The sequence below is a fragment of the Dendrobates tinctorius genome, unplaced genomic scaffold (genome assembly GCF_039654945.1).
Source record: "Dendrobates tinctorius isolate UK_male_01 unplaced genomic scaffold, ASM3965494v1 ptg000003l, whole genome shotgun sequence".
NCBI classification, from domain to species: domain Eukaryota; kingdom Metazoa; phylum Chordata; class Amphibia; order Anura; family Dendrobatidae; genus Dendrobates; species Dendrobates tinctorius.
In genome coordinates this window covers 44170745-44196747 of record NW_027361671.1, presented here as the reverse complement: position 1 = coordinate 44196747, position 26003 = coordinate 44170745, and the positions used below count along the sequence as shown (strand labels likewise).

General features: G+C 42.3%; 1 protein-coding gene and 1 long non-coding RNA gene across 4 annotated transcripts in view; one reads left to right on the top strand and one right to left on the bottom strand.

Annotated features, from left to right (window-relative positions):
• PJA2 (praja ring finger ubiquitin ligase 2) overlaps window positions 1–13623 on the top strand; it is a 64139-nt gene extending 50516 nt beyond the window's left edge. For both annotated transcript variants that reach the window (XM_073549015.1, XM_073549094.1), the window contains 4 exons: window positions 2812–2923; window positions 3579–3693; window positions 10075–10196; window positions 12968–13623. In XM_073549015.1, coding sequence (XP_073405116.1) covers window positions 2812–2923; window positions 3579–3693; window positions 10075–10196; window positions 12968–13093 — 475 coding nt within the window. In that variant the 3' untranslated portion in view covers window positions 13094–13623. The remainder of the gene's footprint in view (window positions 1–2811; window positions 2924–3578; window positions 3694–10074; window positions 10197–12967) is intronic.
• Window positions 3902–5033, bottom strand: LOC141052003 (uncharacterized). 2 transcript variants are annotated; one of them, XR_012220732.1, is made up of 3 exons: window positions 4781–5033; window positions 4639–4698; window positions 3902–4540 (listed from the first exon to the last, which is right to left on the bottom strand). It is a non-coding gene; the product is annotated as an uncharacterized lncRNA (long non-coding RNA). The 2 variants fall into 2 exon arrangements; XR_012220729.1 differs by having other exon boundaries at window positions 3902–4698.
• Window positions 13624–26003: the final 12380 nt, after the last annotated feature.

Here is a 26003-nt window from a genome sequence, read left to right as displayed (position 1 = left end):
TCATCGTTGCAGAGTGACACACTTAAAATGATACCTGGCCTTATTATCAGAAAAGGCCTTGGGGATGTCAGCAGATAGTAGTAGGCAATTTACAGGACTCCTGTCTAGCAGTTAGACTACTGACAAGGCTGCTAGATTATCTCATCTCTCCTTGCCACCAGAGACTTTGATTGTTGGGTGAATACAGGTACACCTATGAAATTTCACAAATTTTTTTTCTTCTGAAAGCGATCTCCAGATAATTAACATATATAGATTGTTGCATTTTTTTTTTTTTTTTTTTTTTAAACCCCATGAGGCTTGTCTACTTTCATTATTTTTTTTTATTGGCAGAATGTCTGTATTATTGCTTTTTGAAAGTTTTCTTGCCTGAAATGAAAAAAAGCATGGTATATTTTGGTAGTCCAACCTCTTATGGACTCATAAATTGTCCAACCTCTTATGGACTCATAAATTGTCCAATCAAAAGACCTTAAAGACGCACTTCTCCCTTTAAAAACTATGTTAAAGAAATTGTCAAGTCATCTCCTTTAATATCCGGGTAGAATACTCTTAAAAAATTATTATATAGCCATTCTGACATGGGTTTGCAAATTAAGCACACCAATTTCATGACATTTAAGAGATTCGTTTAAGTTATACAGATTATTATAGAATATGATTGGATTAAGGATTCTCTTTCAATTCATCTGTCAGGGCTGATTGATTTCACTTTAGTTAATGAGCCCAGACACATGTTCTCGACCAATCAGATGCACAAAACCATTGGAATCTTGTCTAACGGATGTAGAACTTGCCCTGTCTGCATACAATCGTTGTATAGTACAGAGCAGTGCAAATGGTTCAAAATATATATGTATGTATACTGTGTGTGTATGTACAGTTAGGTCCATATATATTTGGACAGAGACAACATTTTTCTAATTTTGGTTCTAGACATTACCACAATGAATTTTAAACAATTCAGATGCAGTTGAAGTTCAGACTTTCAGCTTTCATTTGAGGGTATCCACAATAAAATTGGATGAAGGGTTTAGGAGTTTCAGCTCCTTAACATGTGCCACCCTGTTTTTAAAGGGACCAAAAGTAATCACCCCCTTAGTTAGGGAAAAATAATAAAATTAAAAAAAATGTATTTCCATTTTCATTAGGGTTAGGGCTGAGATTAGGGATAGAGGTGTGTTGGTTTTAGAATTAGGGGGTTTCCACTGTTTAGGCACATCAGGGGCTCGCCGAATGCAAACATAGCGTCCAATGTCAATTCCAGCCAATTCTGCGTTGAAAAAGTCAAACTGTGTTCCTTCCCTTTCAAGCTCTGCCATGCGCCCAAACAGTGGTTTACCCCCACATATGGGGTATCGGCCTACTCGGGACAAATTGCACAATAACTTTTGGGGTCCTGTTTCCCTTGGGAAAATAAAAATTGGGGGTGAAAAGATCATTATTTTGGAAAAAATATGATTTTTTAATTGTATGGCTGTACGTTATAAACTTCTGTAAAGCCCTTGGAGGTTCAAAGTTCTCACCACATATCTAAATAAGTTCCTTGGGGGGGTCTAGTTTCCAAATTGGTGTCATTTGTGGGGTTTTCCACTGTCAAGCCACATCAGAGGCTCTCCAAATGCGATATGGCATCCAATCTCAATTCCAGCCAATTTTGCGTTAAATTTAAACGCTCTCGTTCCCTTTCGAGCTCTGCCATGCGCCGAAACAGTGTCCCCCCCCCCCCCCCCACATATCAGGTATCAGCGTACTCAGGACAAATTGCACAATAACCCTTTGCAGTACCATTTTTCCTGTCACCTTTGGTAAAATAGAGTTGGACCTGAAGTGATTTTTTGTGGAAAAAAAAGTAAAATGTTCACATACATATATATATATATATATATATATATATATATATATATATATATTTATTATTATTATTATTATTATTATTATTATTATTATTATTATTATTATTATTATTATTATTATTATTATTATTATTATTTAAATAATAATAATAATAATATATATTTTTTTTTTTTTTTTTTTTTTTTTTTTTAAACATTAAAAAAGTTCCTGTGAAGCAACTGAAGGGTTAATAAACTTCTTGAATGTGGTTTTGAGTAATGTCAGGGGTGCAGTTTTTAGAATGGTGTCACTTTTGGGTATTTTCTATCATATAGACCCCTCAAAGTGACTTCAAATGTGATGTGGTCCCTAAAAAAAAAAAAAAAAAAGGGAAATATGTGAATTCGCAGGTCATCTTTTAACCCATATAACTTTCTAACAAAAATTTTGGTTCCAAAATTGTGCTGATGTAAAGTAAATATGTGGGAAATGTTATTTATTAAGTTTTTTGTGTGCCATATCTTTGTGATCTAAGGGCATAAAAATTCAAAGTTGGAAAATTGCGCAATTTTCAAAATTTTCGCCAAATTTCCATAACACAAGTTATATCAATGAAATTTTACCACTATCATGAAGTACAATATGTCACGAGAAAACAATGTCAGAATCACCAGGATCCATGGAAGTGTTCCAGAGTTATTACCTCATAAAGGGACAGTGGTCAGAATTGTAAAAATTGGCCTGGGTATTAACGTGCAAACCACCCTTGGGAGTAAAGGGTTAATGAGAAAAAATGAACTTTTTTGAATTTGCCAAATGGCTGCAATGAAACAAAGAATTAAAAATTTAAAAAAATTAAAGGGGTCTGAATACTTTCCATACCCACTAAGTGTGTGTGTTGTATTATATATAATATAATTTTTTTATTATAGTGAAATTAAATATTTGCATTGTTTTGTGCTGTTTACTTTTTAGATTGCTAGATGACTTTGGAGATGGTATTGGCGTCGCTCAAGCCATGTCCTACATGGATTCTCAATTTCTTACATATATGGCTCTTGAAGAGAGGCTTGCACAAGCTATGGAGGTAGTTTCACTTTCATTGCGGTAATTTGTGCTGCATATTATCTTGACTGTCATTTGGAATTACTGTGGATCAGTCGCCAGATTTTACAATATAAACTACATACATTATTAAATAGATCTTAGAATTTCAAAGTAAATACGCCAGCCTCACCAAATCTGTCAGAACAATTGTATAATTCGAAAAAAAAATTTTTCATTCCTGACTTGAATGAGACCAGCTCATTATAGTATCAGGAATATACAGTCATTCCAACACTGATATTCAAGGCAAGCACACCTGTCTCATCAGGTCTAGAATGCATTTAATAATGCATGCAGTTTGTATTGTGAAATCTGGGGATAGATCCTCGTTATCACTTGTGCTTACAATCTGTTGTGGGATTCAGTGTCCTCTTTCTCTGTTTCAGCACAACTGTGTGCTCAGAGATGCATTTTTTCTTTTCAATCTCTTCTTTAAAGTTTAGAAAACCTGTCTTAACATAAGGTACATTTCTGTTGACTGGAATTGTGTGTTTTTTTTTTTTTTTTTTTTTTATCCACCGACTTTCTGATTGATGTTGCTGACGTTCCTCTAACTTTGGATATGACGCACATTGTTAGGACTAGATTATTGTGAATATATTAGAGTGATTGTTTAACTGCCTTTGTCTCCATAGACTGCCCTGGCACATCTAGAGTCTCTAGCGGTAGATGTTGAACAGGCCCACCCTCCAGCCACAAAAGAAAGCATTGAGTGTCTTCCACAGATCATCATCACTGATGAACACATCCGTAAGATATAAAGCATGAAATTATAATTTAGGAACGATAAGCTGGGGAACTTGATCCTGAAATGATGGTAAAAGGAGGAATTCACCTTTAGAAGTTACTTTAATACTTAGAACATTTGTGTGTATGTGTGTGGGGTTTTTTTTCCGTCTCTATCCATCATTATATATCTATATATAGGTATAGTACAGACCAAAAGTTTGGACACACCTTCTCATTCAAAGAGTTTTCTTTATTTTCATGACTATGAAAATTGTAGAGATACAGACAAGGCGTGCACTCTGTGGATATGAGGTAGGTGCAAGCTGAACCTGGAACTTAGTCCAGACGGTCATCCAGTGAAGAGAAAACAGCTGCACTCTGGGAAATTTTGATTTTCAATGCAAAAAATTTTTTATTGAAGACACCACAGGGGAATAGTGCGTTGAGGTAACGTTTCGACCCTGTCGGGTCTTTCAAACCTCACTAGAAAAGACACATACAAAGATAGACATTAGGCTATATACAGTGATAATCACAAAAATGTACAAACTCTGTAGAGGTTTAAACAGATATACATATTTGCACAAATACATATTTACACTGTGTACAAGATCATCATGTACAGGATCGTTGTGTGCAAAATCATTGTGGAACAAAATTGTACAAATCAGTGAGTTAGCCCATAGGATATTGGAGTTAGATCCAGTAAATATTGTTTGAAGCAGCCGTGGAGCTGGGTTACGGCGAGGCCGGCATAATAGAGCAAATGACATAAATGCAACATAATTAGGCAGTGCAAGCATGGAGACTGACCTTAAAGCACAAGAGAAAAAGAAGCAATCACGGCAGTATGAATGTGCAGGAAGGGCTGAAAAAAGATGGAAAAAAAACCAAGAGGTTTGGTCCAGTATAGGACACTGCAGTAAGGAAAAGAAAGTGGGTAGGAGGGACAGAGGAGAGGCATACCTAAAGTGCCATATGTAAAAGTCCGGTCTGGCAGGGACTAGGCAGAGGTCCTGAGATGAGCTGAGGGAACAGGTAATGCAAGAGTTAACAGCATGAAAGCATTCTAAAGTAGCTCACAGTGCAGCAATGCTGCAGGACATACCTGGAAGCGTCGGGCAGCAAGCGCCATTTGTGGTGTAGTCTGCAGGCATTGGTGGTCAGTAGATTAAAGTAGCCTGGAGACCGGAAGTCAGTGGGAGTGTCTGAGGGGTGCTACTGTGTGGGAAACATAAGTGGTGTGTACTGAAGCCGAGGCTTGTAGCGCTGTTGGTGGTGCGCCTGCGCTGTGTGCTGAAGGTAGAAACTACAAGGAGAAGACAAGACATAAACAAAAGTGTGCCTAGCGTCTGCGTAGTTTCACTGGGGGAAGGGAGGGGGAGGGAGAGAGAAGGGAGTGTCAGGGTGATCCATGGAGCAAGATAGATGAGGAGAGAGTAGAGAGGGAGGGCACAACACCAGGAGGGAGAAGAGGTAGGGAGATAGAACAGGAGTGGGAGGAGAACATAAAAAGAAGGAATTAATGAATGAGGTGAAAAAAAAAAAAAAGAGATGATGTATAATGAGAGAAGTGGAAGAAATGGATCAAAGGGATTGAAAAGGACAAGGAAATAAAATTGAATGAAATAAATCTGGAGTAAAAATGATAAATGAAAAACGGGAAATAATTGAAAAAATGCTGAAGAAAATGAAAGAATGAAAAGAAACAAATGAAGGAAAAAAAAAGTAGAAAAATATAAAAAATAATAAACAAAAAATGAAAAATTTAAATGGTAATAGAACAAATGGAAAAAAAAGGAAGTGAAAAAATGAAGGAAATGAAGTACCAATATTGATAAAAAAAATTAAAAAAATTGACAAAATAAAAATACTAAAAATTGAAATAAAATATAATATAAAAAAATGAAATGATGAAGATGAAAAAATGGGAAAAAAATATATTAAAGTAAATGGGAAAAATGAAAAAAAAGAAAAAGGGGAAAAAAGAAAAAAATAAATAAAAAATAGGATTAGAAAAATACCAGTACTTACCCTGATGGGTGTAAAATGTAAGGGTCAAGGCGCCTGAAAAATTAGGAAGAGTTAGTATACAGAAGAAGTGAAAGTCAGCATGCTATACACATACCTGCAATATAAAGTTCACATTTTACGTATGCAACAGAATCAGATAACAAGCAGGCAAGCGAAAAAAACAGTGCTATTACTTATCTGAAAACCATATCTAGTTCCCTGTTAAGGCCCTTGGGAGATAAGGTCTGTAAGGTGTAAATCCAAAAGGATTCCCTTTCTCGTAAGCGTTTAATGTGGTCACCACCCCGTCGTGGTTTTTCAACCTGTTCCAATATTTGGAAGCGTAATTGAGAAACCGAGTGGTTAGTGGCTATGAAGTGATGGGTCAGAGGAAGCCATGTCTTTTTGCATCTAATGGTCGATTTGTGGCTCGTTATACGGTCACGGATGTGTTGTCGTTTCACCGACATAAAGTAAACCACATGGGCATTTTACCACTTATACAACGTTGTTGGACTCACAGGTGAAGAAACCTTTTATGGCATGCTGTTTGCCAGAATGTGGGTGGGTGATAGTGCTAGATTTAATAACATTCAAGCAGCATGCACATCCCAAACAGGGAAATGTGCCATTCCTCTCGGTGTTGAGGAAAGTTTGTCTGGGGACCCGGGTAAAGCTGCCCAAGTCAGCTTTGACGACCCTGTCTCGAATATTGTGAGGTCTTCTTTTGCACATTAATGGTGGAGTCTTAAATGCCTCGACCTGCGGATATGACCGTGCGAGCATCGGCCAGTGTTTTCGGATGATGTTGTAGACTTTAGGCATGATGGGGTGGTGGGTGTGGACAAAGGGAATACGTTCAGGTTTGGATTGAACAGATTGTTCAGGGACCGGGTTGAGAGCCAAAGTTTTTTTTTTTTTTTTTTTTTCTTTATTGAGGAGATTTTGAGGGTAATGGCGAGCCGAAATTTTTTTTGACATTTCATCGAGACGTTCCGGCAGAAGCTGTTGGTTTGATACTATACGTGTCACCCGTTTAAACTGTGAGCGGGGCAAGCTATGTTTGATGGAAGTAGGATACCAACTGTCATAGTGGAGTAAACTGTTGAGTCAGTGGGCTTTGAAAAGATGTCAGTGGAGAGGTAACCACTGGCTTCTCTGGTGACAAAGGTTTCAAGAAATGAAATTTGTGATGAGCTACAGTTCAATGTGAACTGGAGTTCAGGGCGAATCGAGTTAAGGTATTCAGTGAAGGCGACTAGGGTGTCGTGAGGACCTGTCCATAAACAAAAAATATCGTCTGTGAAGCGAAGCCAACAGATGTTGTCTAAATAGGGCGTCTTCGTAGATGAAAGCACGTTGGAAGGCGTCCATATATATATTTGCGTACGCCGGCGCTAAATTTGCGCCCATTGCGGTGCCTTGAATCTGTAGGAAGAATTGGTCACTGAAAAGGAAAAAATTTTCGTGTAAAATCAGAGATAGAAAATCAAGACACATTTGTTGTGAGGTCAGACTGCTTTTATACCTAGATCATGCCGGATAGAGGTATAGAGGCTTTTAACGTCAAAGGTGACGAAGAGACACTCAGATGGGATAGGAGGTAGCTGTTTAAGAGTTTGAAGAAAGTGACCCCTGTCGAGAACAAATGACCTCATGGTTTTAGTAAGTGGTGTATTTTTTCAAGAAAAATAGAGATGGGGGCCAGGATAGAATCGGTGGAAGCGACAATTGGTCTGCCAGGGGGATTGCTGAGGGATTTGTGTATTTTGGGAAGAGTATAGATGACAGGGGTCACCGGATGCTGATTTGATAAAAATGTGACTGTCTTAGAGTCAATGGTGTTAAGTGATAAATGTTTCCTCAAGAGTGTGTCAATTTTATTCCTAATACCTATGGTAGGGTCAGAGGGAATTTTCTTGTAGGTGGATGTATCGGATAGTTGCCTGAGAATTTCAGAGGTATAATCTGTGGTGTTCTGTATAACAATAGCCCCACCCTTGTCCGCTGGTTTTACAACGATTTTCTTGTTATTTTTAAGGGACTGAAGGGCCTACTTCTCAAGGGGGGAGAAATTGCTATAGGTCGGCAAATGCCTAGAATGATGTTGGTGGAGGAGCATGTTGATCTCCTTATGAACAAGATCAACATAGGCCTCAGTGGCATGGTAGTTTTGAGGGGGGTTGAAGTTACTCTTGTTCCGTAGACCAAAGTTAATGATACTTAATTCAGGAATGGGGTTCTCCACTGGTGCAGGAAGGAGCCCTAATCCTGGTTGAGTCCTGAGGAGATCCAAAGTGGGTCTTGAGCCGCAGGTTGTGGTAGGTCTTCAGACAACCTGAATTTGTCCCATGGGGGTGTTGGACAGAAGGACAGCCAATTCAGCGGGGTCGAGCATGTAGGAAGAAATGTTCACCACCGAGTTGGGGGCCTTACCTGGGACCTCGTAGTCATACGTCTGCGTTGTTTCCGGGCGGCCCTCTGAATCGGTCTCCTCCGGGTCGGGTATTGGTTCGCGTATTTTGGCGCGAAAATTGTAGATTCACTCTGAAGGCATCAAAACTATGAATTAACACATGTGGAATTATATAATTAACAAAAAAGTGTGAAACAACTGAAAATACTGTGTCTTATATTCTATGTGCTTCAAAGTAGCCACCTTTTGCTTTGATTACTGCTTTGCATGCTCTTGATGAGCTTCAAGAGGTAGTCACCGGAAATGGCCACTCCATTACAGATGGAATACCAGCTGCCTGCTTCTTCCCTAAATAGTTCTTGCATAATTTGGAGGTGTGCTTTGGGTCATTGTCCTGTTGTAGGATGAAATTGGCTCCAATCAAGCGCTGTCCAAAGGGTATGGCATGGCGTTGCAAAATGGAGTGATAGCCTTCCTTATTCAAAATCCCTTTTACCTTGTACAAATCTCCCGCTTTACCAGCACCAAAGCAACCTCAGACCATCACATTACCTCCACCATGCTTTTCAGTTGTTGTGCGTCTCACAAATGTTCTTCTGTGTGATCCAAACACCTCAAACTTGGATCCGTCTGTCCATAACACTTTTTTACAATCTTCCTCTGTCCAATGTCTGTGTTCTTTTGCCCATATTAATCTTTTCCTTTTATTAGCCAGTCTCAGATATGGCTTTTTCTTTGCCACTCTGCCCTGAAGGCCAGCATTCCGGAGTAGCCGCTTAACTGTAGACGTTGACACTGGCGTTTTGGGTATACTATTTAATGAAGCTGCCAGTTGAGATCCTGTGACTGGTCTATTTCTCAAACTACAGACTCTAATGTACTTGTCTTGTTCCTCAGTTGTGCAGTGGGGCCTCCAACTTCTCGTTCTACTCTGGTTAGAGCCTGTTTGTGCTCTCCTCTGAAGGGAGTAGTACACACCGGTGTAGGAAATCTTCAGTTTCTTGGCAATTTCTTGCATGGAATAGCCTTCATTTCTAAGAACAAGAATAGGCTGTCGAGTTTCACATGAAAGCTCTTTTTTTCTGGCCATTTTGAGAGTTTAATGAAACCAACAAATGTAATGCTCCAGATTCTCAACTAGCTAAAAGGAAGGTCAGGTTTATACCTTCTCTACTCAGCCAAACTGTTTTCAGTTGTGTTAACATACTTGCACAAGGGTTTTTAAGGGTATTCTAACCATCCATTAGCCTTCTTACACAGTTAGCAAACACAAAGTACCATAAGAACACTGGAGTGATGGTTGTTGGAAATGGGCCTCTATACACCTATGAAGATATTGCATTACGAACCAGATGTTTGCAGCTAGAATAGTCATGTACCACATTAACATTGTATAGAGTGTGTTTCTGAATCATTTAATGTTGGCTTCATTGGAAAAAAAACTTCTTTTTTCTTTCAAAAATATAGAAACTTCTAAGTGACCCTAAACTTTTGAACGGTAGTGTGTAGATGTGTGTGTATATATGTATTTGTGTGTGTGTGTGTGTATATATTATATGTTTACATACTTAATCTCTCTGTTATAATCCGTAGCAAAAAAATCACCTTATTCTCTTAAGCACATGGCGCGCAAGAAATAAGAATGTGTAGGCCGCATTTCATTTGAATAATGTTTTAGTTTTTTTCCACAATGTTTTTCTTTTCTCGTTCTCCATATATTTGTGGAGTATTATACAAATTGATACTGGTAGTACATCCAGCAATACTCCAGTTTTTGAGAAACGGCCGTAGTTAAAGCATAGTTAAAAGGGAATAATGAAGCCACTTATCTCTGTCTTATCTGTTTTCATTCATACTTAGAGCTGTTTTTCTTATTGAAAGCAAATTGAGAAGCGGTTAATGTGGTCTGACTTGGCATATAACACCCCATCCTGGAAGAAATGTATTAAGTCTTGTTTTTAATTTTCTTTTAGTTGTAGGTCAAGAGCAGTGCTGTGCCATATGCTGTAGCGAGTATATCAAAGATGAGGTTTTATTAGAACTTCCTTGTCACCACGTCTTCCATAAGCCATGTGTGACATTGTGGTTGCAAAAAGTAAGTATCTTGTAAATGAATATCTAATAAGTTAGTCAACAATACCAATCTTTCTCAGTTGAAATAAATAGAAAAGTTTCTGCACAGCTGTCCTGTCACACAAATTTTGAAGAAAAGCATGATCCTGCTGCCATCGTCCCTGATAAAAAAAAAAAAAAGAAAAACCAATCTAGAATATCCAGAACTGTTCAGACTTGCATGCTCTGTAATTTACCATCCAATCGTTTTAAGTGGCCGGTTCCTATTAGAATATTGCTAGCACTATAGGAACTGGAACTTCCTTTCCCTTGCTTCCCATCATGTTTTAGGCTTTGGTATGCAGTTAGATGAAGTCTCCACACTGCCGTTGATATGCTGCTTCTTTTGTACTGGCCATAGCCCCTCTCTGTAAATCTGTGTATTTCCATTTTTGCTCAGTTTCATAGAATGTTAGAGGTGGAAGGAAGCTCCAGGGTCATCTTGTCGAACCCCCTGCTCGATTCAGGATTCACTAAACCATCCCAGACAGATGTCTGTCCAGCCTCTGTTTGAAGACTTCCATTGAACTAGAACACGCCACCTCTCGTGTCAGCTTGTTCCCTTCAATGATCACCCTCACTGTTAAAACGTTTTTTTCTAATATCCAGTCTGTATCTTCTCCCTTTCAGTTTCATTCCATTGCATCTCATGTTTCCATGTGCAAATAAGCATAAAAGAGATCCCTCTACATTGTGACATCCCTTCAGATATTTGTAGAAAACTATTACCGTATATACTTGAGTATACTCTGACCTGAATATAAGCCGAGGCACCTAATTTTGCCACAAAAACCAGGGAAAACGTATCGACTCGATTATAAGGCATTGTTCTCTCATCTCCATCCTGGTATGCACGGCCTCCTCATCCCTATCCTGGTATTCATGGCCTCCTCATCCCTATCCTGGTATTCACGGCCTCCTCATCCCTATCCTGGCATGCACCGCCCCCTCATCCCTATCCTGGCATGCACCGCCCCCTCATCCCTATCCTGGCATGCACGGCCTCCTCATCCCTATCCTGGCATGCACCGCCCCCTCATCCCTATCCTGGCATGCACCGCCCCCTCATCCCTATCCTGGCATGCACGGCCTCCTCATCCCTATTCTGGCATGCACGGCCTCCTCATCCCTATTCTGGCATGCACGGCCTCATCCCTATTCTGGCATGCACGGCCTCCTCATCCCTATTCTGGCATGCACGGCTCCTCATCCCTATTCTGGCATGCACGGCCTCCTCATCCCTATTCTGGCATGCACGGCCTCCTCATCCCTATTCTGGCATGCACGGCCTCCTCATCCCTATTCTGGCATGCACGGCCTCCTCATCCCTATTCTGGCATGCACGGCCTCCTCATCCCTATCCTGGCATGCACGGCCTCCTCATCCCTATCCTGGCATGCACGGCCTCCTCATTCCTATCCGTGTATGCATGAACCCCCCCCCCAAAAAAAAAAAAAAATATTCTATTGGAGTGATGGTGGGAAACCCATAGCAGCACATACTTGGACTTTCCTTGTAAAGACAGGAGCAACGCAGGGGCACGACAGGGAATAATAGATACTTCCCCCTCCTCTTCCAATTTTTGGACCATACATCTTGCTCCTGTCTATTGTGAACCTGCTACAGATAACTTCTACTGGTGAGACCAAACCAATTTTTAATTGAGCACAGGTGTGTACGAGCACTTTATATACGTGGTCGTATTGTTTTGTGTCTCGTGGTTCATTTGTCTGGAGATCATTTTAAAATTATGAAATAAAAGTTACATTTTCTTTTACGTAAGGGGGACTCTCCTAGTTATGCTCCCATATTGTGTGCAAGCCAGATATTTGTTGGCCTAAAGTCAAGTCAGCCCCATCATACCGGTTATATATTGCATGTCAAGACTGTCTGTTGTATGACCTCATGGTTAACTAGATGTGAAAGGTATTAATCATAATATCCATTTTGAGGTTTTGCTTTTTTATCTTTTGGGATAGTTGTGTTTTAAATAACTCCCAGATTAAAATCATCAATAACCATAATTTGTATTTGTGCAGGAAAAGCGGCAAAAACACATAATTAAACCATGCAAGGAGATATGTAAAAAAATTACAAAAACTTTTATTAGATTCAAGATAAGCATGAGGCAAAAAAGCATATGTAATGGATACACAATGACAAAACTAGATGGGGCACCTGGTGTACATATAGGGGCAGCAAGATTTCTAGAAACAATCTCCCTAAGCAATGTTTGTATAGGATAGCGCAACCCGTAATTACCCCCCTTACTCCAGGTGAAACCAAAATCCACAGTAAGAAAGAATACACCTAGAGAAAGCGTTCTACTGCACATTTAACTATGGATGGCTTCATCTGGGGTTGATTGAAGCAAGCTTAATAGTTCTTCTCAGTGTCTCGGACTATGAAAGTGCTTCTGTGGGGCTTTAAAGTGGAGCTGTACTTTAAAACAGATTCCAAAAGGTGGAACTTCGCTTTAATTTTACTCGTAGAATTCATCTTCACAATGTTCTCTCCACAGGGATATTCTGTGCACATTGTAACATCTTTGACGTCGCTCTATTGATCGTTCACATGCAATGTCGAAATGTCATTTTACACTGTGTATTGTATCAGAAATCATTTCTATTTTTCTGGGCACGCTTATTGTTTTTTGTGTTTAGCAGGAATAAGTAACTTCTTATAATTGCAATGGTTTCAAATACAGGAAGGAAATTGCATTCATAATAACTAAATATTCATTGCTCTTTCCAGTCTGGAACATGCCCTGTGTGCCGTCACGTTCTGACATCTCTGCTTCCTGAAGCTGCAGCGGCCACATCCTTCCTATCGGATCACGACAGCCCCCCATCAATTCATAATGCAGCAGGAACCCGATAGAAGTAATTTCCTAACCAATTGCACCAATTCATTTTTCTTGTAAATGATATTAGAATGAGCTAGGTTAAACACACACTGACTTACTGAAAATTATAAGCATGAAGCCTAATTTTATTAGTTTAGAATAACTAGGATACTTTGTAAGCCACATTTATGTATATAGCTTTAGTTGTTGAGTTATTAAAAAGCTTGCAAGCAAATATATTGATAAATGCTACTTTGTGTTCAGCGCATTAAGCGCTTCTTTTTGTTTTGTGGCAACAACACATTTTGTGTTTTCACAACTGCAGTGCAGTTAGAGCTTTACAGAGTGGAGCTACTAAATCTTACATTTACTTCTATGTTTACATCCTTTCCACACAAGGGTTAACAGACTTTGCAAAGCATTTTGTCCATGTGCCCTCCAGTAGTGAAAAGGTTGCAGCTTTGCCACTATTGTAACTGATCTCTCATGTTTGCATCAAATGTGAAGACGTTCTGTGATAATAATAATTGGTTCCACTGAAAATAAAATGCATATTGAAACCTAATTTGAAGAGTCTTTTATTTTGGGGTATAAACGAAGATCACATTTATAATTGCATGAACATGTACAGACATGGTAAAGCTGTTGTTTAGAAGTGTGTGGCTGTGTTCATATGGTGGCTTGCGAATGTATTCACTCCCATTGGCATTTTTCGTGTTTTACTACCTCACCACCTGGAATTTCCCTTTTTTTCTTGAGGGGTTTGCACCAGTTCATGCAAAGAACATGTGAACATCTGGTTTCCTTTATATTGTGAATCAAGCAAGAAATAGATCAACAAATAGAAAAAATAATAACTAAAAACTTGGTGTGCATAACTATTCACTCCCATAAAGTCTATATTTTGTAGAGACTCCTTTTGATGAGCTTTCCGCTTCTTGCCGCTTGGATTTTTGCCTATTTCTCAAGGCAAAACTGCTCTAGCTCCTTCAATTTAGATGGTTTCCTCTGATGAACAGAAATCTTCAAGTCTGATCCCAGATTCTCAATTGGATTAAGGTCTGGGCTTTGACTAGGCCACTTCCCCTTTAAACCGCTCAAGTATTGCTTTAGCAGTAAGCCTTGAGTCTTGGTGGAAAGTGAACCTCCATCCCAGTCTCAAATCACTGACAGATGCCTCTACTGGAACCATTTTCCCTGTCCCTGTTACCAAAATCATCCCCACAGTGTGATGCTGCTACCACAATGTTTCACTGTGTGCATAGTGTTATTGGGGTGATAAGCTGTGTTGGTTTGGCGCCAGATATAGCGTTTACCTTGGTGGCCAAAAAGTTTAGTGTTGTCTGACCGCAGCACCTTCCTCCATACATTTGGGGAGTCTCCCACGTGTCTTTTGGCAAACTCAAAACGAGCCTTACAATTTTTATGTATAGTAATGGCTTTTTTTTACGATTTTCCTTAAAGGTTACCTCTATGAAGTGTATGGCTTATTGAAGTTGTATGGACAGATACACCAGTCTCTGCTTGGGAATGATTAATGCCCTGATAGCCCGTGCTAAAAGATTTGGTGTGCAGCTCTCTCTTCGCAGGCTTGTTATAGTACCATGCAGAGCTGTGGCGTTGGTAAGCCAAACCTCCAACTCCGACTCATCAGTTCCCATGACTCCGACTCCCTCATACATGGCTCATGTTTAAGTGATTAAATATACTGAAGTAAAATGGTAACATCAGGCTTTTAATCTTTATTATGTACAATAATAAAGCCATTTAGATAGAACATAAGATATATTTATTGGAATACAACTTTAGAACAAAAAAACTTTGCATATTTACAATTTATTATACACTCTGCAGTAAGTGGGGGGGAAAAAACGTTTTCAACAAAAACGTACTGAATAGCATTTGTGCAGTCTATGAATTTGTTTTGAGAAATAGTATCGCCTCCATCAGATCCTCCTTATAGATGACCTCAAATCTGACCTAATTATTTTAAGGCTAGAGAACAACCTCTCTACAGTAACTTGGCTTGGTGGCAAAGCAGTAACCACATGGGCAACATCTCTAACGTTTTCAGGGTATAAAGGAATCGCCTTGTGCACAGTCGGTTTTGATGAACGATTGAACTCTTCTACTTCTTTGAGAGCAAGTGAAAATTTTGCTGAAATATGGTCAATCTGTTTTTCTATGGGAGTGGAATCTTTTGCCCTGCCGCAACGCTTTGCCTGCTCCATGTCGTCCAAGTTCTTGTCAAAATCAAACTCCTCATCTGATGAGGATGAAGGAACGGCAGCAGCAGCACTGGCAGAACCCGAGTCCTCTTGCTTTTGGCCGTCCTGTAGCCCTCTCATCCTAACTGCTACCTCAATCAGCTTCTTTTCGTTTAGTAAGCTGTTGATCATCCTGCAATATACGATGACTCAGGTCCACATAAACAGCTGCCAGAAAAATTTTATATTCTAATAGCAGTGTCTCTCCATTTCGTTGAAGCAGTAATGCCATCTGCGATTAAACCTCCTCTTTGGGACAGGCAAAACAACAAGTTCTTCCACTCATTTATAAAAATGCCAGGAGTTAAATCCTCAGCTTGTAACTTTTTAGTCACTGTAAATGGGTGATGAAGCAATTCCTTCAATTCAGCCACCTGTGTCCATTGACCTTCATGTAGTGTTACCTGAGGGTTGGCCATATATACAAGGAAGGGTTTCAGCTCAAGCAATCGCTCAATCATTAAATAGGTGCTGCCCCACCGAGTGGCTTGATCCACAGTTGCCCCTTATCCAGCACGTCTCTTCAGGATGGAATCAATTTTAGGGGTTTTGGCAGCAATAGCCAATTTCCTCACTTTGCTAATCAGAGTTCCAGCATGTCCCTCTTGCAGACTATTTCTTATTGCCAGCTGCAGCGCATGTGATGAATAGGAAAGAGGTGTGAAGCATCTTCAACAAGATCATCTAATTGTAAAGAGTCATGTTGCTGTTCTTCTGTAGTAATATCTGTTTGTTCCTCCATTATGGGAACAGGACTGTGGCCTTCCATCTCCAACATACTGAATGTGAAATGTTCTTCTAACTGCTGTTCACCTTCATTATTCTCATTCATCAGTTTAATTGTACTTATCATGTTTTGAAGCATTATCAGTTACAACAGCAAGGACCTGTTCTTTTTTGAGTTTATAATCTTGCAGAACTTTTTCCACTAAGGTCTGGAGAAACTGGCTGCTGTGATGAGCTTTAGTATCTTATTATATTAGTATGAGGAAAGGTTGCAGGATTTGGGAATGTTTAGCTTGCAAAAGAGAAGACTGAGAGGAGACTTAATAGCAGCTGTCTACAAATATCTTAAGGGCTGTCACATTGCTGAAGGCTCATCTTTATTCTCATTTGCACAAGGAAAGACTAGAAACAATGGGATGAAACTGAATGGGAGGAGACACAGATTAGATATTAGAAAAAACTTTTTGATCAATGAGTGGAACAGGCTGACACAAGAGGTGGTGAGTTCTCCTTCAATAGAAGTCTTCAAACAGGCTAGACAGATATCTGTCTGTGATGATTTAGCGAATCCTGCTTTGAGCAGGGGGTTGGACCAGATGGCCCAGGAGGTCCCTTCCAACTCTACGATTCTATGATCTTTTACTGCCAGTGTCTTGGTAACAATTTTTTTGTTGTCTCAAACGTTGATAGCAAAATAGTTCACTCTGTGACTTGTGCAAGACAAAAAAGCACTGGGTGCACCACAATGAAATGGTAGAAATCATTTGAATAGCAAGGTGCTACTAGATGCATGGAAAAAAACTACTGACACTACAAGAAAAAAAGGCCATAACATGACTAGTGCACACTTATATGTCCAAAAATAGTATACTTTATTAACATCACAACACACATGAAGTTAAAAACAAATAAAAACAAACTGTCCGTACCCGTTTCCCAAAGGGGACAACCAAAAGATATCAAGTATGTGCATCAACAATAATATAAACATCAGGTAAGCATGACGAGGTCACCTGATTGATGGCAATGACTTGTCAGAGTACTACCTATAACATGATGCACCCTAATGATGGGGAAACTGAGAAAGCTTGGTTACTTAATCAAAAATACATTGGAAACAAGTAAAAAAACAAAAAAAAAAACAGAGGAACATAAATATAGGTACCCCTAGAACAATCAAACATATAGCTGTTAAGGGCATCCCCAAGAACAGTAAATACCCAATAATGGCAAAAATATGGATGTTGAAGCACTGGGTTGTCTGAGGCTGTGTGCACACAGTGCGGATCCTCCCGCAGATTTTACTAAATCCGCAGGTCAAATGACCTACATTTTTCCTGCGGATTTCTTCCTTTTTTTTGCGTTTTTTGTGCGGTTTTCCACCTGCGGATTTGTAGAATGGAGCAGGAGGAAAACTGCAGCAAAACTGCACAAAAGAAGTCACATGCTGCTTTTTTTTTTTTTCCGCACAAAAAACGCGCAGAAATAAACGCAGCGTGTGCACAGCGTTTTTTTTTTTTTTTTTTTTTTTTTTACATAGGCTTTAATGGTACTGTACATCACCTGCAGTTCTGCTGCAAATCCGCTGCGGATCCGCAGCAGAATCCGCACCGTGTGCACAGGGCCTTACTCTCCATGAACAATAACCAAGTGGTAAGAAAAAAGGAGGAGGGGGCTGCTGTAACAAGAAATGATAATGTGCAAAAAAATCACAAGCCCACAAGAAAACAATAAGGCTAAATATAATCAATCAGCCCAAACAGTGTTCAGAGAGATGGCAGAAATAAGTCCCTCTATGTGGAAGAAGTACCACCTATCTGTGACTGCCAGACAAAAATGCCAAAGAGAAGTCGCCCATAATAGGGACAGGAGGCTCAGGGACAGGGCGCAGGAGAGCCCCATGCGTATCGCTGCCGCTCCGCAGATTCGTCAGCCTTATTTTCTTGAACCATAAATTTGTAGGTGCTTCATTGCAAAAGGGTGAGTACATAAGCACAAGCCAATTTTTTAGTTATTTGAGCCTATGAATTTAATTTATGCCTACATTTTTCTTCACTTTACCAGTTTAGACTATTTAGTGTTAATGCATAAAACACAAATCAGATTACAAAAATATTTAAACACGGGTTGTAATTAGTGATGAGCGAGCGTGCTCGGATAAGATGTTATCCGAGCACTATCTTGTCCTAATTGAGTATTTTCTGTGTGCTCGAGTTGCCGCCGCTACACATCTTGCGTCTGTTCGACAGCCGAATCACATGCAGGTATTGCCTGTTTGTTGGGCATCACTGCGTTGGAGAGAAATTGCGCAATAATTTTTCACCTATTAACCCTTGTGTAACTGACAAATTTGCAGCAAATAAAAAAATTACCACTACAATGTTATTTCCAAGTCCCAATGTTAAAAAAAAAAAAAAAATCCTGTGAGGCACTTGTGTATTCAAAATACTAACTATACTACCTGATGAAGTCCTTAAGCATTGAAATTTCCAATATGGGGTCACTTATGAGGGGTTTCTGCTGATCTGGCACTTCAGGTGCCCACAATTTGTTCAGATGGAATCTGCCTTCTAAAAGCCAAGTAGCGCTCCTGCCCATCCTATCCCTGCCGTAAGCTCAAACGCTATTTTAAAACCACTTATGGGGTACGCATATGAAGTAAAAGTACACCGTTTTTTTTTTCTTTTATTTAAGTGGTGAATAATGTTTTTTGCTTTTGTTGCCATTTTGAGACCGGTTTCATTTTTCAGGATATGGAGCTGTGTGAGGGCTTATTTTTTGCACCATGAGCAGTCGTTTTTACTGATACCATTTTGGGGTAGATAAAATGTTTTTATCATCTTTTATTGCAATGTTGCAGTGCCCCCAAAAAGATGTAATTCTGTTTAATTGATTTACTTTTATATTCTGGTAAATCGGACTTTTATGAACGCAACAATACCAAATATGTGGTGGTGGTGTTTTTGTTTTTTTTTAATGGTTTCATTTTCAATGGTTCAAAATGGAGGTGATTTGAACTTTTCTTTTTTCATATTTTTAGAAACTTTATTTCCACCATTTTGTACCGTATTTAATAGTACCCATATTGGACTTGAAGCTGCAAACGTTCGTTCATTTATGCTATACAATAGCAGTAATCACGATCTGCTGTGAATGCCGGCCACCTCCTGCTGATTCCTGTACTGGTGAGGTCCGTGTGCCATCCGTGTATCAGTTTGCAGCAGGGTGGATTTGATTTAAATCTAACTGATTTAAATCACGATTTAAATCACGATTTAAATCACTAGTCAGTAAGGCTTGATTTAAATCAGTGATTTAAATCAAAGTTTCTACCTAAACTAGTTCTTGCTACTTTAACATGCAAGTAGATGAAGATTTTTAGAATCACTTTTTATATTACTTTTTTCTCCCCAGTTTAATGGGTTAATCATTCATATTTGGACACCACTGTTCTGTTGTACTTAGGAAGGAGAAAAATAATCCTGACCTTAATAACAATTTAAATAGATTTATTCAACTGAAACAATAACAACATTACAGCATAAGTTATTTGCTTAAACAAACATCCATGTTAGTTAACTAATTTGGCTAAACAAAATATATATATATTTTAAGAAACTTAGACTGTCAGCCCAGCCGACACATGAAAAACTTAAATACTACTGTCCCTGCTGTCCTCTGTAGCTCACTTGTCATCTTCATCATCTTCTTCTTTGTTCCTATTCATAATCTGGAAAAGAAAAACAAGCTTTCCTGCTTTATTGGGTCCCAACCGATTTCTCAATTTAGAATGAATGAGTCCAAAGGAAGAGAATATTCTTTCAACGCCTGCAGAAGAAGCTACTGCTGTTAAAAGTGAAATCATTACTTGAACAGTCTCTAAATCCAAGCGCTTAAGTGACTTCCACCAGTTTACTGGTGTGACCTTCCTTAAAATATCTTCAGCAAACATATATTTCTTGAATGGTTCCCCCTTAGCTCTGAAGTTTATTATAGTTGGCATTAAAGATGGATGATTGCTGGATACCCATGTCATAGCTAACTCCTCTTCCTCAGCACTTAGGTTTTGACCCTGATATTGGATATTGACAATATTTGCCAAAAAATGAGCTGGAGTCAGTGCTTGTCCCATTCGTTTGTTTACTGCTTGTAATTTAATTCTGTCCATGTGTAGTTCTGTTTTTAAGTGTTCACTCAGTTCCTTCCAAATTTCAACAGCATCCACAATAAAACAGCTATTTCCAGGACGTCCACCTGACAGCACCATGGAGGACGTCCTCCTCCTCCTTACAGGGACAGGAAGCACACGAGAGGTTAAAGGTCACGTCCCACCCCCTCTCCCTCAGTGTTTTTCCTGTCCCTGCATGGAGGGACACACGAGAAGCTTACCAGAGGGGCTCAGGGGATCGTACGGCTAGTCCAAGCCTTCCCCTGTCAAGAGGTCCCGGGGCCGAAACTCTCCAGTGGGGAGTCCCTCTGCCCCAAAGGCCAGGAGCAGGACGACGCTCCTGGAGGGAGCCGTTCCTCCCTATGGGAGGCTCTCGGCTCCAAAAACTCACCGCCACGGCAGGTGATGGTCGGCTCCCCGCAGGCGGCTGGCTGGGCGGGCACCGACGGACGACTGGCGCAGCGGCGCTGGGAGGCAGGAATGAGGCCTCCGCAGTCCGCCATAGCAGGCAAAGAGGCCGGAGTGGCAGTCCGCCGCGGACGGATGGGGGCTGGCTCCCCACGGCGGCAGGCCGGAGGAGGCCGCCATAGCCGCGCGCAGAGCAGGAAGTGGAGGAGGCGGCCTAGCACGAGAGGCCGCGCGTCACATCCGGTGACGTCAGACGCCGGCCTTTGAATCCCGCGCGCGCTTCTGAAGCCACAGAGCGCTCGCTACAGAAGCCACACAGCGCTCGCCACTAAAGCCACACAGCGCTCGCCTCTGGGGTCCACAGCGCGCACTCCTAAGGCACAGAGCGCGCTTCTGGAGATCCAGGGAGCACGCTTCGGAGGTCCATAGCTCCCTGCGGACCGCGCCAGGATGGAAGGGGTCGCTCCAGCAGGCGGAGGGGTAAGTGCGCATAGCGCAGTCCACCCTCTCCCACCCATTACCCCAACCCAGATCCGAGTAGGTGCCCCTTCTGTATTAGGAGAAGGGAGCCCCGACAGAATCCCCCTTGGGGGCGAAGGACCCGGCAAAGGCCACCTCCAAATCGGTCAGATGCCCAGTATGCAGGGTAAAGCTGCCAGACGCATATAACAGGACCCTATGCGGACCCTGTACCTCAAGGGTCGTAGGCGAGGAACAGCCATCCCTCCTAGCCGAGATGAGATCGCTGATAAGGGAGGAAGTTCGGGCCTCTACATCCAGCCTCGCACGGCGTCAGTCCCCCAGCCCAGGGCCGAGTCGCAAACGTCCAAGGTGGAGTGAGAAGTCCGAATTCCGGGATTCGGATCAGGAAGAAGGCGAGATCCGGGGGGATAGACAAGATCAGAGCAGGAAATACCTATTCAGACTGGAGTACACGGACGAGTTGGTCCAAGCAGTCAGAAATACTATGCAGATAGTGAGGTCCCTAAACCACAGTCCAGACAGGACTTAATGTTCGGAGGACTGGTGGCCCGGAGACAGGTAGTGTTCCCTGTAAGTGAACACATCAAAACGATGGTCCAGGAGGAGTGGAAGGAGGCAGAGCGTCGACTGACACTCTCCCGAGTCTTTAGAAGCAGACTGCCTTTTGATCCTAGCATCCCTTCCGCTCATGAAATCGGCTACGGCATTCCTATCAGATGCGTCAGCCGAATCGGTAAGATTTGCAGCCAGAAACAGCTCCCTCTCCAACGCAGCCCGAAGAGCAGTCTGGCTCAAATCCTGGTCGGGGGACAACGCTTCAAAAACTAAGCTATGCGCCATCCCCTTCTCGGGCCTGAGGGTATTCGGGCCAGCCCTAGATAACATTCTAGAGCTGGTGTCTGATAAAAAGAAGGGATTCCCGGAGGAAAAACCCAGACGACCCCAGTCCTTTCGGAGAGGCTCCTTTTCTACGAGGCAGACCGAGTTCAGGGGTCGGGCAAGGTCCAGTAGAGGCTCCTATAAGGGCTCCTTCAGCCAGACCGGAAGGGACAGAGGTCCTCCATTCACATCAACCTCTAGATCGAGGAGGCAATGACGCCATAGGTATTGGGGGGAGACTTCGCAACAAACTGGTCCCGAGTCACCCACAATCAGTGGGTCCTCAGAACCATCGCGGAGGGCTACAATATAGAGCTTTATTCACCTCCCCCCGAAAGATAAATTACCCCCACTGTCGTCCTGGAGGACTCCGCAATGTGGACGGATCTACAGGACATGGTAAAATCAAAGGTCATAGTACCAAGTTCCCCCGTCAGAAAGAGGGAAAGGGCACTATTCGTCCCTGTTCTCGATCACAAAACCGTCTGGCGAGGCCCGTACCATCATAAACCTGAAACCACTAAATGCCTGGGTCAAGTACAAGAGATTCCGGATGGAATCGGTCCGATCCGCAACCCTCCTGATAGATCGGGACGCCGTCATGTGCACCCTAGACCTAAAGAAGGCCTACTACCAGGTCCCTATCCATCCCTCATCCCAGAGACTGCTAAGGTTTGCGGTCAGTTTACCAGCCCGGACCTGCCACTTCCAGTTCCAGTGTCTTCCATTCGGGTTGGCCTCAGCTCCCGGAATCTTTACAAAGCTGGTGGGAGAAGTAGTGGCCTACCTGAGAGATCAGGGTATTGTGATCATACCCTATTTAGACGACTTCCTACTGGTGGCAAGATCCAGGGAAGCGCTCGTTCGCGACAGAAACCGAGCAACTGCGGTAATGGAGTTCATTGGATGGGTGATCAATTGGGAGAAGTCGAACATCAGACCAGAAACCAGGAAAATATTTCTCGGGGTCCTCCTAGACTCAACCGACAGAATATCCTGGCTACCCGAACAGAAGCAGAGGACTATTCAGACCAGAACCAGAGACCTGTTGAGACGTCAGTGCTCCATAAGAGAGGCAATGGAGGTCCTGGGCCTCATGAAGGCCTGCATCCAGTGCGTCCGATGGGCCCAATTCCACTCAAGATCACTGCAGAAAGAGATCCTTGCGAGGTGGGACAGAAGTCAGGCGTTGCTAGACAGACCTCTAAGGCTGCCAGAACGAGTAAGAGAGTCCCTTCGGTGGTGGACACGGTCCAGAAACCTTCAGGTGGGCGTATTTTGGACAGCCTCTCCATACGTGGTAGTCACCACGGACGCCAGTGTGTGGGGTTGGGGAGCCCACATAGAAGGGAAAATCTTCCAGGGGAGATGGCCAGTAGACATCAAGACCAGATCCTCCGATTTCAGAGAACTCTACGCGGTCTGGGAAGCGCTACGGCGGAACCAGTCGATACTAGAGAATCGTCATGTCCGTATACTATCCGACAATATGACGACAGTGGCATTCCTGAAGCACCAGGGAGGACCCAGACATCAACCACTACAGGACCTAGCGGGAAAAATATTCGCTTGGGCAGAAAGAACAGTCCAATCAGTGTCCGCAGTACACCTAGAGGGTTCCCAGAACGAAGTAGCAGACTACTTGAGCAGACAACGGATCCTCCCGACAGAATGGGAACTGATCGAAGAGATCTTCGACCATCTCTGTCAGCGTTGGGGGACCCCCAGTATAGATCTCTTTGCAAGCCGAAAGAATTCGAAAGTCCCCAGATTCTATTCCCTGAATCCGATGGACCACCCAGAAGGTGTGGATGCCCTGAGTCAGACCTGGGGAGAATCCCTCTCCTACGCATTCCCGCCACTGGCCCTCATACCGACAGTGCTCAGGAAAATACGCGAGGACCACGCACGAGTGATGTTGATCGCTCCATACTGGCCAAAGAGAAGCTGGTTTCCCCTTCTAGGAGCCATGGCAGTCGGAAATCCAGTCGAGCTACCCCTGTGGAAGGACATCATCCACCAGGGCCCGATCTACCATCCAAACCCAGCAAGACTTCATCTATCGGCTTGGATCCTGAGAGGGACATCCTGAAGACAAAGGGATTGTCGGACCAGGTCATATCCACCCTACTGGCCAGTAGGAAACCGGGGACATCCGCAATCTATAGAAAGATATGGAAAAGATTCTGTCTGGAGGGTGGCAGGTCCGATCTCGTGGCAGGCACCCCTGACCTCCCTAGCATACTAAGTTTTTTGCAGGCAGGTTTTAATAAAGGCCTTAAGCCTAGCACGCTAAAGGTCCATATTTCAGCCTTATGCGCCTTCTTCGATTACCAGATAGTGGCTCATCCCTGGGTAATAAGATTTATAAAGGCCACGCAGCGCCTGCGCCCCACGATTAGGCAGCTCACCCCGCCGTGGGATCTGGGTCTGGTACTCAGGTCCCTCTGTACAGACCACTGTGCCCTAGGGGAGAAAATAACATCTCTGCCCTCACCCGTAAAACGGCCTTCCTAGTAGCCATTACCACGGCCAAAAGGATAGGGGAGATCCAGGCCCTGTCCACTAAGGACCCATATCTACAGATATGAGGGGATAGTATAATCCTAAGGTTAGACCCGGCATTTACCCGAAGGTAGTCTCCTCAAAGAATCTAAACCAGGAGGTAGTGTTACCATCGTTCTGCGACAATCCCCGTAATAAAAAAGAACAGCGTCTTCACTCGCTGGATGGGAGGCGCGCGGTGCTAGACTATCTAGAAGCCACCGATAGCTGGCGCATTGACCCAAACTTGTTCATCCTTTTTGGGGGTAAAAATAAGGGAAGAAAGCCTCTAAGGCGTCTATCGCGCGCTGGATTACTTCAGTAATCTCTGACGCCTACCAAGCCGAAGGCGTTAGCCCGCCAGGGTCCATAAAAGCCCACTCTACGAGGGCGGTATCAGCCTCATGGGCTGAACGGGCGGGGGCCTCGGTTGACCAAATCTGTAGAGCAGCAACCTGGGCCAATCTGAATACATTCTGCAAGCACTACAAGCTTGACGTGTTGGCTGGTCAGCAGACCGCATTCGGGAGAAAAGTTCTCCAGGCGGTAATCCCACCCTGAGGAGGTGCTTTGGTACTCTCCATGGTGCTGTCAGGTGGACGTCCTGGAAAATAGGTATTAGACCTACCGGTAATGATGTTTCCAGGAGTCCATCCTGACAGCACGGGTATTTCCCTCCCTGTTATGTTATGCTATGTTGTATTTTGATATGTCATATGCTGTAATATGATTGTTTCATTAAACTGTTACTAGCATCATCCACCTTGCGGTACTTGTTAAATCACTGAGGGAGAGGGGGTGGGACGTGACCTTTAACCTCTCGTGTGCTTCCTGTCCCTGTAAGGAGGAGGAGGACGTCCTCCATGGTGCTGTCAGGATGGACTCCTGGAAACATCATTACCGGTAGGTCTAATACCTATTTTTTCTGTATTTTGTTTAAAGCTTGAGAGATGGGTTTCAGGAAGCTCAGCATATGTTCAACATTTCTCTTAAGCCCAATGTTGAGGATTTTGGCCGTGACAGTGCCATCTATTTTATCTCGATTTTCTTCACAAAGTGTCATCAGAATAGGCCAGTTTTTGATATACTGCTCAAAACAGTCCACCACAGAGTTCCATCTAACATCTTGTGGGAGCGTTAGCATGGTTCCACCCATCCTTTTCAGAGCTGCTGCAGCAAAATGATTATTACGGAAGTATTTAGCAATTTCAACAACATTAGCCTTTATTTCTGGAACACTTAAGTCTTTGGCTAAGAGGTGCAGCAAATGAGCACTGCAACCATATGTTATTAGCAGCTTTGTATTCCCTCCCTGCTCTTCTAAATCTCTTCTCATCTTGGATACGTTTGCAGCATTGTCAGTGATCAAACTGCGTACTAGACATTTGAATTTTTGTTCACATGTCGTTATAGCTTTTACTGCCACTTCTTGTAAGTATTCTGCTGTGTGTGCATTTCCTGACGTATCAG